The 14,217-nt window shown below is 44.2% G+C and overlaps 1 protein-coding gene across 1 annotated transcript in view; it reads left to right on the top strand.

Annotated features, from left to right (window-relative positions):
• LOC142560961 (myb-related protein B-like) overlaps nucleotides 1-13,805 on the top strand; it is a 315,010-nt gene extending 301,205 nt beyond the window's left edge. The window contains exons 18-19 of the mRNA XM_075673395.1: nucleotides 3,695-3,836; nucleotides 9,988-13,805. Coding sequence (XP_075529510.1) covers nucleotides 3,695-3,805 — 111 coding nt within the window. The 3' untranslated portion in view covers nucleotides 3,806-3,836; nucleotides 9,988-13,805. The remainder of the gene's footprint in view (nucleotides 1-3,694; nucleotides 3,837-9,987) is intronic.
• Nucleotides 13,806-14,217: the final 412 nt, after the last annotated feature.

Genomic DNA, 14,217 nt, shown 5'->3' with positions numbered 1-14,217 from the left:
TATTTTTTTGTTGAACATCCCAACGCTCATTCGGCTTTCAACTGTGTTGTGGCACGTGGTCCTGTGATACGTAATTCGCTGGCTCAAATCACGGTATGTTTTTGTCTTGTTGAGCTAACAGAGTGACAGGACGTGTGTCGAGGAAAGAGCAGCACAGTCGAGGACGGCAAGGGTAGGGATGTTGTAGCCCGATGCTTGATGGAGGCCATTGAAGCTCAGGCCTGCCAATGTGATGATATTGTCACATTGTTGTGACAGTGAAGAAGCAGACGATAATGAAAACGGTTGATCAGGAATCCGATTCTTTATTGGACGTACGTGCACCCAGGAAGAACAATTAACACTCAAAGCACAACGATAGTGACTAACACATGCGTCCATTGTCGAAAATTTTGTGCACGGGTCAGATGCATCAGCTATCTATATGTGATGCGACTCATCAATAATTCCCGCCTGATCACTTTTGTTTGCAATCCTTCTGAAATCTGCGACACTATTCACATCGCACATGCAATCTGATTATAAGGTTATGTGACAGCATAGACAACAATTGAGAATGTTCTGATGAATGTGGGTGCGCCATGGGATCAACAGTTAGCAAATGAACGAGCGATCACCAGGCGAAGGGCAAACAATGTATGCGTGTCAATGTGGCCAGCAGTTTTCAGTAAATTTTTTCTTATGAGTGGGTTTGGACTGTGTCCAGGTTGTTGTGCCTAAAGCTGGTGCTGCTGTATCGTCACAACTCACTGAAAGCCTCGATATTGGCAAGAATTGTAGCGAATTTCTTGGTTTTGACAAAAATGCATCTGTCAACCCCCCACAAGCTTCTTGTTTGAATTTTTACCCAAGGCCTTCATTCGTTAGTTCATCTAGTTGAGAACATGCAGACACCATGAGTGTTTAAGCTTTCCCATAACCAGGTGCTGTCATTTGTGACATGCACGCTATACATGTGAGCATTTATGAAGCAAAACATAGGTCACCCAGTCTTTCAAGCTCTGGCCACGTTCCTTGGCCAAGTACAGTTAGATGTTTAAACAAACACTGTGGCAAAGCCAACAACGCCAGAACGAAAGACATGAGCTGACTGAGTGGTCAACAGTGATTGACCAAGGGATATCTCTGCCCAATGTTTTGACAATTCCCTTGTTGAAGCGTTACTGACAGCAAGCTGTCACTGGAAAACTTGGTGCAATTTGGAAGCAGGGAACCGATCGGGACGAATGCTGCTATTAACTGTTTTATTTTTCTAAACACACAAACAATTTAAAAGCTGATTGTTTGAATGCTTATACCTGACAAGTGTGGAAGTTCTTTCTGATTCGCCTTCATGCTTTCCTATCAAGAAGTGGCGTGTTGCATGCACTCGAATAAGCGTGTAAATCAGTGGTGTGTTGAGAGAAACGACCAGTTGGTAGTGGAGTTGGTTCTTCTCGGTTCCCTATATCTGCTAAGTTTTCGAGTTAATGTAATAGAACTAGCACAACAGCCAGTCCTTCTGCCATTGTTTGGTCCTGCAAAATCCACAAGTAAAACAAGGACATGAAAAACAAATACCACAGACAAGCGCTGACAGCCAACTGGAAGTTGATTTGAGAATTCTCCACCCATTTTATACCTTTTCCAGCATAGGTATGTGTATGCCAGTCGTACATACATCTGCAAAAACAGCTACATCATAATCTTTCATGTCTATGCTGGAAAAGGTATGAAATGGCTGGAGAATTTCAAATAAACTTTCAGTTGGCAGTCAGCGCTTGTCTATTGTATTTGTTTCTTCATGTCCTTGTTTTATGTTTGACGTCATAGTTCTACGGAAACCCACAAGGTCGAGAGAAGTAATTAATGAAGGGAAAATTAGACATCCAGCCAATTGTAGCAATTCCTGCAAAGAAAACCCATATGGGTTCCTCGAAAGAAAAGCCTTACAGTGAATAAAATTTGTCTTGGTCTGTGACACGAACCTGAAACCACCGCCTTTCGGGGGCAGCCGCTCTACCATCTGAGCTAACTCGTGTTAGGTTCCTGTCCCAGACCAGGATGAATTTTTCTTCAACTGCGAGGCTTTTCTTTCGAGGAACCAATATGGGTTTCCTTTGTAGGAATTGCTAGGATTGGGTGGATGTCGAATTGTCCTTGTTTTATTTGTGCTGTTCTACCATGGTTATAAATATGAACCAACTAGCCCTCGTGAAGATCTTACTAGCCATTCACAATCTAGTTGTCTAGCTCGTGTACGATTCCAGGGCTCGATTGTTGAGGAAGACCACTTGTGTGAACTTACTGGCAGTAAGCTTGATCAACTGCCACCGCAGTTTGAACATTGTGTGCATGAAAGAAATCAGAAAAGCCGAGTAGGTCATGATACAGCATCCTGAATTTCGGGGGTTGTACATTGCTTCTGGTAGTAGTGCTGTAGAAAAGTACAGGAAATTGGACTTGTCTGAAATGCTGGTTAGGCAGCCACATGCAGTAGTGTATGGCAAGCTTTAGGGAGCAAAATAAATAACTGATGAAGAAAACATAATGCTACTTGATAGGCATTGTCAGGAATCAGTGCTCACATGAAATGTACCATTTGCAAGGAGGCAGCAGTGTGCATTAAGCAGCCATCTATAAGCCATCTTCCATGGTGTTTCAGATGGCAATTTGGGCTAGTTGGTTAATGATTCATGTTGAAGTTTTTTGATGCAAGTCGCTTTAAGAGTTAGCAATTGGATGTGTTGCACCAAGAGGATTGCATGCTTGAGCCCCTCGGCGGCCAACTCTAACCACGCCTCACTGGCCGCCGTAAGGGAAGGGAACAGGCGACACCTGGAGGGCAAGTAGGAATGAAGAAGCAAAGTGCAGAGTTCCAGCTGAGCTCAAGGGTTAGGGAACACACTGCGAGTAGTACATTGAAAATTGTACGTGGTGCATGCAAAAGGGAGCTCAGAACAAAGCAGTGGGACCGCTGTCTATGTCGCCACGTGTCCACTTGTGACATTCGAGCTCTCTGGCAAAAAACAAAAGCACACACCGTCCAAGGTTAAACATTATTTAAAACTTGACATTTCTACCTCCACACAAGAGCCTTGTTCACAATGGCTCATTGTGAACAAGACTCCCACGTGAAGGTCAATTTGTCAGGTTGTTACACCTTGGCCGTTGTATGTATTGCTTTTTGCCATGATTCTTCCAGACCAGGCAAAATTTGGTCAGACTCTTGACTTCATTTCAGCACGAGTGGCATCCATCTGCACTCACTACATTGCTTCACGCAACGCCTTTTTTCGCCCTGATTTCAGGTGTTTGTCATGCCGACACTGACACATGCGGTTGGCAAGGTATTTTGGGCACTCGTGTTGGTGTAATGTCGTGCTCACCACCAAGGTGGATGCACCATGAATTTGTGTGTATGGTGCACTACGGCGATCGTTACGAGCTGACTGGTTGTCGGGCAACACTGGTGACAAAATGGTGTGTGGCATTAACACCCTCTCGACTGTCACAGTGTGACACTGATGGTTCAAAAATTGGAAATAAATTATTTGTCATTGATAACTTAAAAATAATTTTTTCTTTGAAAGGCCCAGAGTCATGTTTGAGGCAGGAGCATAGCTAGCTGGTGGGTCCACATAGCTGTTGTATGGGAAGCGCACTTTGCTGCAGCTAAACTGTAGAGGTAACCCGTGCCTTTTTGCCACGCCAGTTGGACAAGTTCAGTGCCCTGGTGTGTGGAAAGACGCGGGACCAGCTGGAGCTGACGCAGCAGGCCCGCCAGTGGATGCTGAGCCTCAAGCCGCGCTCACTGAACCTCTGAGAGAGGGCGTGCTTGCACAATCCCTTCCTCGGTACGTCCCTCCACCATACGTGGGTGCCCCCAGTGTGGCCACGCAAAACCTGCACTGTTTGTTTGCATGCGCTGCAGTGGTGTAGACTGCACCACTCCCTTGCATGGCACTCTGCTTGCGTGCTGCAGTGATCACTTGCTCTTGTTTGTGACCCCACTCTCACTGCTGTTTGGCATCTAGCACTTGGCACTGCGAGACCTCTGGTAGGCCGGTTGCTAGTACACTGTTAATGGCGATGATGCATTTTTAAGCGCAGTGTTGCTTTGAGCCATTTGGTGCTTTGGGGAAACAAATGGGGAAAAACACACACACTGAGAAACGTGGCGCCCATCCTGTTTCACGGTTCGTGTCTGTTTCTCATCATTTATTTTTTCATGAAGCACACATTCTTTAAAGGGGTCTGGGTGTAGTCATCCAACTATTCTCAGTTTGTCATTTTAACTGAGGGCGAAGGGCCTATTGTTCTTTCACACACAAAAAATGCTGGGCCTTTAAGCACACATTTTAACCAAACATTTTAGTTTGACATCACTTCCTCTAAGCCCATCTCACAAACAGCAACAGTCCAGTCATTTTGGCATGCGTGTGTGATGTCAAGAAGTGTGGGGCCACTGTTGTGTTGTCTGCTCCAAAACACTCTTTAACGACATGTGGACATTAATGGACTCTCCTAGCACTGTTGCATTGTGCCTTTCACTTTGAAGAACTTTTTTTACTATTAATAATGTGTAGTTTCGTTGAGCGGAAAAAAGGCCAGGAAGAAACGGGGACAGAACAGACTCTCATAATAACGTGATTAATAACGTGATTATCAAAATCTGTGGCTCGGATTGTAATTGCATCAGGTCTGGCAAATGCTTGCTCGGGCCCAGTTTGACACTGCATAAAAGTAATGCAGCAGTGTTGCAACAACTCTGCACAACTAGAATGCTCATGTACCTTTGAAGTTGTGCTGGCGAAGTTGGAGAGTTACAGGGTGAATTTGGAAGCTACGTGGGGGAGTGGGTGACCGGGACCTTGTCAGGCTCTTGCCTTTTGTCTTGGCGCCTTCTTTTCATTGAAAAGAAAATAAACTTTCACTTTCACAACAAAGTGTCAAAGTTGTACAAATTCGCAGCTTGCCAGAAGAAAACCAAAACACAAGCTGTAAAAGAACTACCAAGTGTATCGACAATTTCTGGGGACCGAGTGTGGGCTTGGCAAAACATGACGCTTAAGATCTCAGTCACTGCACAATCGGTGGAACCTGTGATAAACTGACCCAAGTTGTCAAAGCCATAGAAATGGCCTTTTGAGCAGAGTTGCAGTGCATTCCTTACCCACTCCATTCCAAATAATGGAGGTGCCCATAATTCCACCTCCCTTTTAACTCCTCAGACTAGTGCGAGCTGAGTGCGCAGTAACGTGCACTGGGTGAGAGATTTTGGTTGAAATAACCATGGTGCAGGTTTCGGAGTTGGAATTCGCACAAGTTTTTCTCCATTCACAAGCGTTGTAGATTGGGTGAGTTGGTGCATATTGCGTTCTCACACTGGTACAGTTTGAGATTGCAATGCAGTTTGAAGAACAAAGTCTGTTTCTTCTTTTGGTTGGCTTGGCTGTTTCTTCATTTCCTTGTTGCGTTTTACCAGTTCGAGAATATTCAAATGCATAGGACTTTGCCAGAACCAACAGAGTTCTTCGAATTATCCATCAATCCAAATTTCTTGGATTAGTCGGCTTTCACTGTAGTACTGCTCTTTCGCAGAAGAATACACTTCGTGGCATCTTATCTCGGCTCCAAGTTGTTGCCTTTAATCTCTCTACTACAGCAGAACCTCATTGACACAAACCCGTTATGTGCAATTTACTGGCGCCAACATTTGCGATCAAGAAAAAAACTAAAGTCTGAGGACCCCTAAGTGTTTCTATGGTGAATGTGAAAGCATTAATGTCCAATTGAATAAGCGGTCCTTCGATTCTTGTGTTGCGAGTGATGTATGTGCTGCCTAAGCCAGCAAGCAGCGGCAGCCTGCGATGCCGGCACCACATGCCACTGATGCCCTCACGCAACACCTGGTGCGCTACCGCCCTTTCGCTCACTCTTCCAACGCCTCTTAGATAGCACAAAGGCTGATGCACTTCGATCCACGACGTCATGCTACCTTGCCCCACTGCCATAGAATCTAATGGGGACGCTCCCAAGTAAGCTGCAGTGATTTTGACGTTACTGCCTCTGTCACGCTGGGCTTGACAGTGGAAATTTCAGTCCATGCAGCATGATGTCATAAAGCAGAGTGCACGGGCCTGCTATCTAGGAGGTGTTGGCTTGGCTCTGTTGAGGAGCGCTTGTGCCGAGTAAGGGTGACATAGCCCTTTCCCCTCACGCGACACCTGGTGTGCTAGCTCGGTAGAAGGTGTTCTATTTCGCTTGTCCTGCTGCATTGAGGGCAGCTCATGACGTGGTGTGCTAGCCAGTGGCAGTGCAAGTTTAGGTGCCTTTTCACTGCTACAGACGACAGATACTGGCATTTTCGCTCAATGGGTCATTTGACCCTTTTCCATTAAAATCACCCAGTGTATTGCACTTCTTTTTTTACCAGTTCATAAGTTCTCGTAAAACACAATCTTTTGGTACCGACGTTCAGTACATCGCCAGACTGTAATTGTGTGGTACAATTTCTGGCCACTAGATCCCATGTAAGCAAGAAAAGGCACAAGATGTGCGCTCCAAGAATGGTAGCCCAGCAGAAGCTTCCCTGCAATACTTGGCCGCTTCTGAAAACGCCAGCATGCACTTGGTTTCCTATTCCAGTACCAGAATATTTCCCGGGTCGTCATATGCTGCATTCACAGCTGTCGCCACCAGCCTTATTGCGATAAGCCTCTTCACCTATCGGTTTCACAGTACTGTTTCACAGGTGGAGTGCTGCTGTAAGCATACTGCAAGTTTTTCATTCGCGATAACTGAAACGCGCCGCCGTTCCCTGCTGCAGGTGGGGCGAAGTGAGCGTCATGTCTGATGGCGTGGTAGGCATCGTGTTCCAGCGTCCCCTACCAGTTTGATTGTGTTTCAGCTTCCCATCGCCATCTTAAGACACTGTGCGTCTCGGGTAGCTCGAGCCCCACCAGCTTGATACAGGTCGGCAACTCATGCCGCAACGATTTTGTGAAGAACAGGGCACGCAACACTTCCCGCCAAAATACCTTGCGCGAAGAAACTGCTGGTCCATGCCGAATTCGAGGATTGCAAACGTAAGCTTGCAAGCTGAAAAAACGACAACACAAGTTTCATGCTGCAAGGATTTGCGTTTCGCTTCACGTCAACTACAATTGAGTCTGTCAAACCTTTTAGGGACTTCAGATCGTATATTTTGGCGGTTAGTATGTCATTTTCCAGAACTATGAACGAGGTTCTTCTGTATCTACTGTTTTTAAAAGAAGCCTTTTCTAAATTTTTGTCTCTGCTAAAATCTCTCTGGTTATGCGTAGTAAAAGCTTAAAGGATTTATACCCTGAAAGGACCCCTCACCAGGTCTGCCCATTTTGAGCTGACAAGCGCAGTGCATACAGTGGGTTCTGGCAATCATGTCTGCTAAGTATTGCATCCCTTTGTGCCACGGAAAGAGCTTGAATTTCGAACTGGGTGCTGCGCTCCCAGCTGGAGTGTCAGTCGCGCATGTGCAACTACGTACATGTCTTTGCTGTGACATCACTCGTAGTAACACGTGACTTTGAGAATTATTCAAGGCACCATCAGTTATTTGTTCAATCTGTTGCTTCAGTACACAAATTAAAGTTTAGAGAAATAATGAAACATACAAACCGAATTTCTGCGTGTTTTTACTTTGCTTCATACCATAGCAAGAGGTATATAGTCCCGTTTCGTCTGCTTGTTCCCACGTCGTGCGTTTGCTCACGCCGAAGACAAATCGAGGTAATTTTCTACCGTGTTCCAGCACTGCAATCATGTTCTTTCATCCTTTTGTGGCTCCCTTAATGCTCATCATTGTGGCACTGACTTATACCGCTAATTGGGTGCTCTTGTACAGAGCACACGGGATCGTCACTGGAAGTGCGCCACGTGGCAAAACCTCAAGAGAGAGAGAAAGGGGGAAAAAATAAAAAAGGAGTTGGGGCCCGTTCGTCGCGCAATCCTCCAGTATAGAACACAGGGAAGGGATGTTGCTTGCAGAGGCTAGACCGGGCATGTGGAGAGAGTGTCTACGTTGGCACTGATGCTCGCCTCCTGACATCACGGGTTCACAAGACTTCAAATTAATTTTGGAAAATACTTGTGGTAGAATGCTCCTTAGAGAGGGCATGTAACAATTTCCGATGTATAACAACCAAAATTTGCCGTGTGGTCTGGTGAGGGGCCCTTTAAAATAAAGCATTGTGCAAAAACTCTCATGGTAGGCCACATACCTGTTACTGGTACAGTACACATACTCAGTGGCCATAATTCATTAACATACATGATGAGTACACAAGACATTGACAACGTGTGATAGAACTCTACAAAAACAAGTAAAATGGAACATGGCATAAAATGCATGTGGACTATCTCAGTTGAACAAGTTCAGCTATACACACCAGGCTTGAAACCCTACATGTTTTACTTTCAAGAACATTGTATAAAAATTATTTAGAAGACGTTCCATCATGGCAGTAAATCATTTATTCACACAAATCAGAAACGATAAGGGGAGCTGACCTGTCGTGTTTTGTGCTATTTCTACGAACATGTACCAATCATCAATAACTGTTGGATAAATAAAGTTTATTCCTATCCTATCCTGTACCCTTATCTTTCTATCTCGTTGGGGATAGGGAGGTATAAGTATAAATGCGGCCAAGGATTGTTGTCCTTGTCAAGGACCTTTGTCAAAATGTTGCTGCAGCGAGATACGTCCTTTATTCGACCACGGAAGGTCACTTCAAGACTGACTGCATTTTCTGCGGTAGTTCCTAGTGATGTAGTGCATGTTACCGCACAGGTTCAAGCAAGTCCAAGGCATCCGCAGAACTGCGCATTTCCTAAGGAAAACGCTTAGCATCATGTGAACCTTGTCGTCTGCTTTAGTTTGTCCCATTATTGCAAAGCACATTTAGGCATGATACGCCAGCCTTACAAATGCAGTGCGTATTCTGAATAAAACCCACAGCCAGAAGCTGCCTTTGTGAGCATGTTGCAACAACCTTCTAGCCACTAAGTTCGTAACTCGCCTTCTGCTGCAGTCAGTCGAGTGTTCTGCCACTGAGTTCAGCCCTTTCAGACGGGCAAGACCTACTGGTGCTGAGGAATGATGCAACAAAACTGCTGAGGAGTGAGCAGCAAACATGGACATGACTGTGCTGCACAGAGGAGTAGCAAAAATGCTCATTTACATGTGGAAGTAGTATTCGTGGTTTGCTCCACAAGATTTTTTGCTGCATCCAAAGGTGTTCCAACGTGACTAGACCCAAGTACAGTTGGCATCAAATGTCTACAAACTGTAATGAAAGTTGGGCGAATTCGTAACTGTTTATTATTCTACTGCAGCACGTACGAAAGTCCATGCCTGCTTGTTCTCCTGCCTGTGTTTTTGTATGTTGTGCACATTGAAGTATAATAATGCAGAGTTTATGGACTGCAGGATGTGAGGAAACATTCTGTGCAGCTTGTGATCAATAAAACTAACATTACACTGTGCACATTATTCATCTTGTAAATCCAAATATTGGGCTACAGAAACATCCTACTTTGCCTCAGTTCTGTTTAGTGTTTGTCACTGACTATTACAGTGTAATCGCTGTGCTTCATACTGTCAATGCCGATGTTACTAGCATTGTTGCAGAATGATGCAGCATATCTTTTTTATTTTAATTTGATTTTCTTTTATTGTAGCAGGTGCAAGTCATTTGCCTCCCGCCGTACATAGCCAGTATTTTTTCCTGCATGCATTCAGTGGAATTGACAACTCACACAAGTTTGGCAACAATGTGCTTGTATTATTTGGCCTCCTTCCCCCAGTGTGTTGTGTGCACGCAATTTAGCTTCTTGCTATTCTCACATTGTTGTTGCAGCTGTCTTCTTGCCTAACTGCTGTGCGGGATTAGAGTTGTGTGGCCAAGTTTGGGAGAAAGAGAAGCGTGGTGTAGCGTTGACTTGTGGCACCACCTTGTGCAGGTGCTCTCTGCCGGGGTGACACATCCGCTTTTCTATCACCAGCGCCACCTGCAGCATTACGGTCACAACCGGGACCCCTTTGGCGGTGTCCAGCACTACTTTTAGAAAGGACCACTATCTTTCTTTGTCTATGGCACCAATGAGTGGCCCTATGGCTCACTCGACATTTCTGTGCACCAGTTTTATATTGTGCTTGTCACCAACTATTGCATCACAATTGCCAAATCCGCTTGATGTAGCGTGGCAGCCCCGACTGCTTTACGTGTTCACAGAGCCCTTTTTTTGGCCCTGCATACTTTTAGCCCCTCGTGAACCAGCATTTCTTTTATACCCATGCACCACTGTCCCTTTTTTAATGCGATTGCATTTTGAGCAGCGGCCAAGGACAGCAAGCTTGGTGGCTAGCGGCTGACAACTTTTTTTAATGGATCACTTTTGGAACTGCTTTTAAACATTGGGCGCAGGACTTGCCCGTGCTTTTAGTGTGATGACTTGTACACCCTTTTATGCTGTATTTCTTTCTTGTGCTTTTACACCACGGGAATGCAAAGAGCTGCTATTTTTATAAACTCTTGTGGACATTCCTTGCCTTTTGTGTTCAAGTTATTGCATTTGTTGCCTCGCACGGTCTCTCGGTGATTAAATCACTAGCTGCGAGTGAGTGTGCGCTCCTTATTCAGAAGGGTTCTGATCTGGGCTTGTTAGTTTACATTCATTATGGTGAAAACAGCACAGACGACGAGATGGGGGAAATAGACAACACAGCACATTGTGTTGTCGGTTTCACCGCAATGTCCTTATTCAAGTTGCAGACACGTGTGAACCATCTCGCGATACTTCATACGGAGAGATTATAGATTGTGAGTTGCGTAATGTAGGAGTGTAAGCCCTAGATACAAATGAGGCATTGCTCCCCATGAGAAGTGCTGCACCACAATTTGTCCGCCTTCTTTCGCACCCAAGTGACTTCCTTCTTGTTAGTGGCCTGCCACAGCAGACAGTTCGCAAGGCTGCCATGTATTCTTCCATGGAAAATTCCTCAGGGGTTCCCATTGTAGGCTTTCTTCAGTTTGTCACAATATGTTTTATGACTATCATTGTTGTTAGCACCAATGTTTTGTTATCATTACCAGTCTAGAGCTTCCAGCAAAGGTCAGCAAAAGGCAGTGAACAACCTTTTTTTTGTGCGTGTGTGCATGGTCCTCTTTATACTCCCTATTGTTACAACTCTTGAATGGGAGTCTTTATTGCCGCTAATGCAAAATGCACACTGCTCATGTGGTGCTCTCATTTCTTTAGGTGCCTTTCTAGTGTCGTTGCTTTTACACAAATTCACTGATGGGTATGGGAGTATTGTTCGGCCAGCCGTGGTTTTTCCAAGTAAAATGTTGCCTCTCTTTATTCTTTTACTTCTTCAGTTCATCTTCATTTACTTCGTTCCAACCATCTTTTTTGTTGTCTACCTCTGTCTTTATTGACTGTATTTGCATTAATTTGTCCCAAAAGATTTCTAGACAAACATCGTAGGGGAATGCAGCGTATTAAGATTGACGATTGTTGCGACCGCTGTCTATGACCAAATATCTCTATTCTCAGGATCTGACAGACTTCATGAAAGGAGTGCACTTTTTTTAGTTGTCTGTGTCAATATGTGCTCTGTAAACAGACATGGGGATGAAAGGTGAGCCCCACAGTACCAGTGTTCTAATTTAGAAATAAGCAGTTAGTCCTCGTCTTGTAAATGTTGTCCAGGTTGGATTTTTCCCCCCCATGTTCTGTTTTACACTGAGAATGGCATGAAAGCACAGTCAATTATCCTCATGCATACGAATGAAGCTGAATTAACGATATTCAAAAGCACTGTTTACTGTGTGCTTCTGTGATGCTTCTACAGAACTTCTGCCTCAAGGAGGCGTTGTGTGAGCTGTGCTGAAAGCCTTTCTTTCTCGTTCTGAAAATTTTTGTTGCCATAACATTGGAACATCTCGGTCAAATGGTTCAGGTGAACTGTCACACGAAGAGAGATGAGTGTTTGTCTCCTAATGTGTTTGTGCTTCTTTCAAAGCACTTCGTCATTGGAATAATGATGCAAGTCAAACGCTCTCTCCCCTTGAATGATTTAATCTTTTGCTCCATAGCATACCAAGTGACCAGTGCCGTGTCATGCATTTTGGAATTCTTGTGTTCTGGCAGAGGCTTATGATTATCCTAGAGTGGTGAAAGCTTTTATTTTGCATTTGCCTCACATATTGTATGCTCTTATGCAAGGACCATACTTTTAATAAAGTTGAGCCTGAATTTGCTGAATGTAGTTGTCACATGTGAAATAAGTAATTTAGTAAATGTGCACTTGCAATTAAAAACTTACAGGCTTGTCACTGCATAGATCATATATTGAGAAAAATCTGGCACTAAACGCCTGTGAAGCCATCTAGTATAACAAATTCAACATGATTACAATGCGCCAGTGTGGCTGTTCATTTGGCACGAGAATGATTCGAAGCACATGGATTTGCCTAAACTTTGCCTTTCTGGCTTCAAACAACTTTAAACCACTTTCTTAACCGTAAATTCTTTGTACGGCAACAAATGGTTGCATTCAGTATTTAATTACCATTCAGAATGTAAAAAAAGTAAGCACATGCTAGTGTTACCTCGCAAACATGGGCTAGATTTTGTGACATGCATTGTAATTTATTTATGCGCTGGAAATTATGCAGTGAGTTATAAGTATAATTTTCCTCGCTGATGAAATATGACGCTAACATGCTACGCCAGAAGAAACAATAGGCTGCAGTATATTGTCTGTGAACGAATTGCCAAAAATGGTGCATGCCACTGCCATAAAATTTTTCTCTGCAACAGCTTTTACGCAGAGCATTCATTTCATTGCCATTTCAGCAACCTATCTGAGTGCACTGTGCATTTTCTTTGCAGAAGGGTACGCATTTGGGCTGGTTGGTTCACGATGACGGTCAGAGAACAGCGCTAAAACGATGGGACGAAGAGAAGGACACAGACCACAGCGCTAACAACCAAGTGAATAGGTTTACAGTAGTAAAAGGCTGGACAACAGAAGACACGCAGGGACACACACAGCACCGTGTGTGTCCCTGTGTGTCTTCTGTTTTGTCTGTTCGTAAACCTATTCAAGGATAAAAACACTTGGTTGTTAGTCAGCACTGTGGTCTGTGTCCTTCTCTTCGTCCTGTCGTTTAGCACTGTTTTTTGCTCGTTTACTTTGTTTAAGGAACTCGATAATTCATCGCTATCGGTTGCATCTTATAAAACGTTGCCATGACCACGTTTAATGATATTGCAGAATAAGGTAAACAGCATGAGCCAAATTATTGCAGTTAACAGGCAAGAAACCGAATGTTTGTAGGTTATTCCAGGCAGCATTGCAACAGAGTGCTACGCCAGTGTCGCACTGGTATACCGAATGTCTCGGATGCTGGCTGAGGTCTGCTCATGTGAGGAGTGTGCATACATTTCCCATTCCACAAAAATGCGAGTGCGGCCTTTACATGACATCGTAAAAGTGCTTACACAAGTTTATTTGTTTAGCTAAGGTGCGGGCCAAAGAAATGTGTGTCCTTGTGCTAGTATAGCTGATTATATGATGGTTTATTTGTATTGTGATTGTATAATTATTGCATTTCATTGTGTACATAAGAGGCCTTTATTTGCTATTGATTAGAGATATATTGGGGAACAAGAAAAATACCCGAGAGAGTAGTCTATGTAGTGTGGTCACGTCTCGTCTTGGTCACCCAAGTGTGCTCTTGCTTATGACAATAAAAATTAAGAAAATGCTTTGTCATTGTGTGCTTCCCCTTGCACAGTGAATTGCTTCAAGTGGACGGTGCCCTTCCCATCTCATTTTGAAGCAGGCCTGCTACACTCTGGAAGTGGTATTGTAGATTTGGTTGTAGAAAGTTCTGATGTAAGTGAAGTGTATACGTGGTGGTCCAACTGCACCATTTTGCTGCAATTCAACTTGCCTGCTCCTCGCTACGCCCACTCAAGTGCCATTTGCGCCAACTGTGCAAAACTGCGGTATTTTTGCCTTTTCCTGGCAATGTCATGGTTTCAGCAGGGTTATGCAACTGCAGTCAATGACTGATTTTTCGGACATGCCCGATAATTCGGATGTGTTAATAGCACTGCCAAGGTACCCGTACAGTCAATGTGTAAGAACGTCCGAAATTTCAGACACAAAAACCGTTC

This window comes from Dermacentor variabilis, chromosome 10, assembly GCF_050947875.1.
Source record: "Dermacentor variabilis isolate Ectoservices chromosome 10, ASM5094787v1, whole genome shotgun sequence".
NCBI classification, from domain to species: domain Eukaryota; kingdom Metazoa; phylum Arthropoda; class Arachnida; order Ixodida; family Ixodidae; genus Dermacentor; species Dermacentor variabilis.
This window is presented reverse-complemented; position numbering and strand designations above follow the sequence as displayed.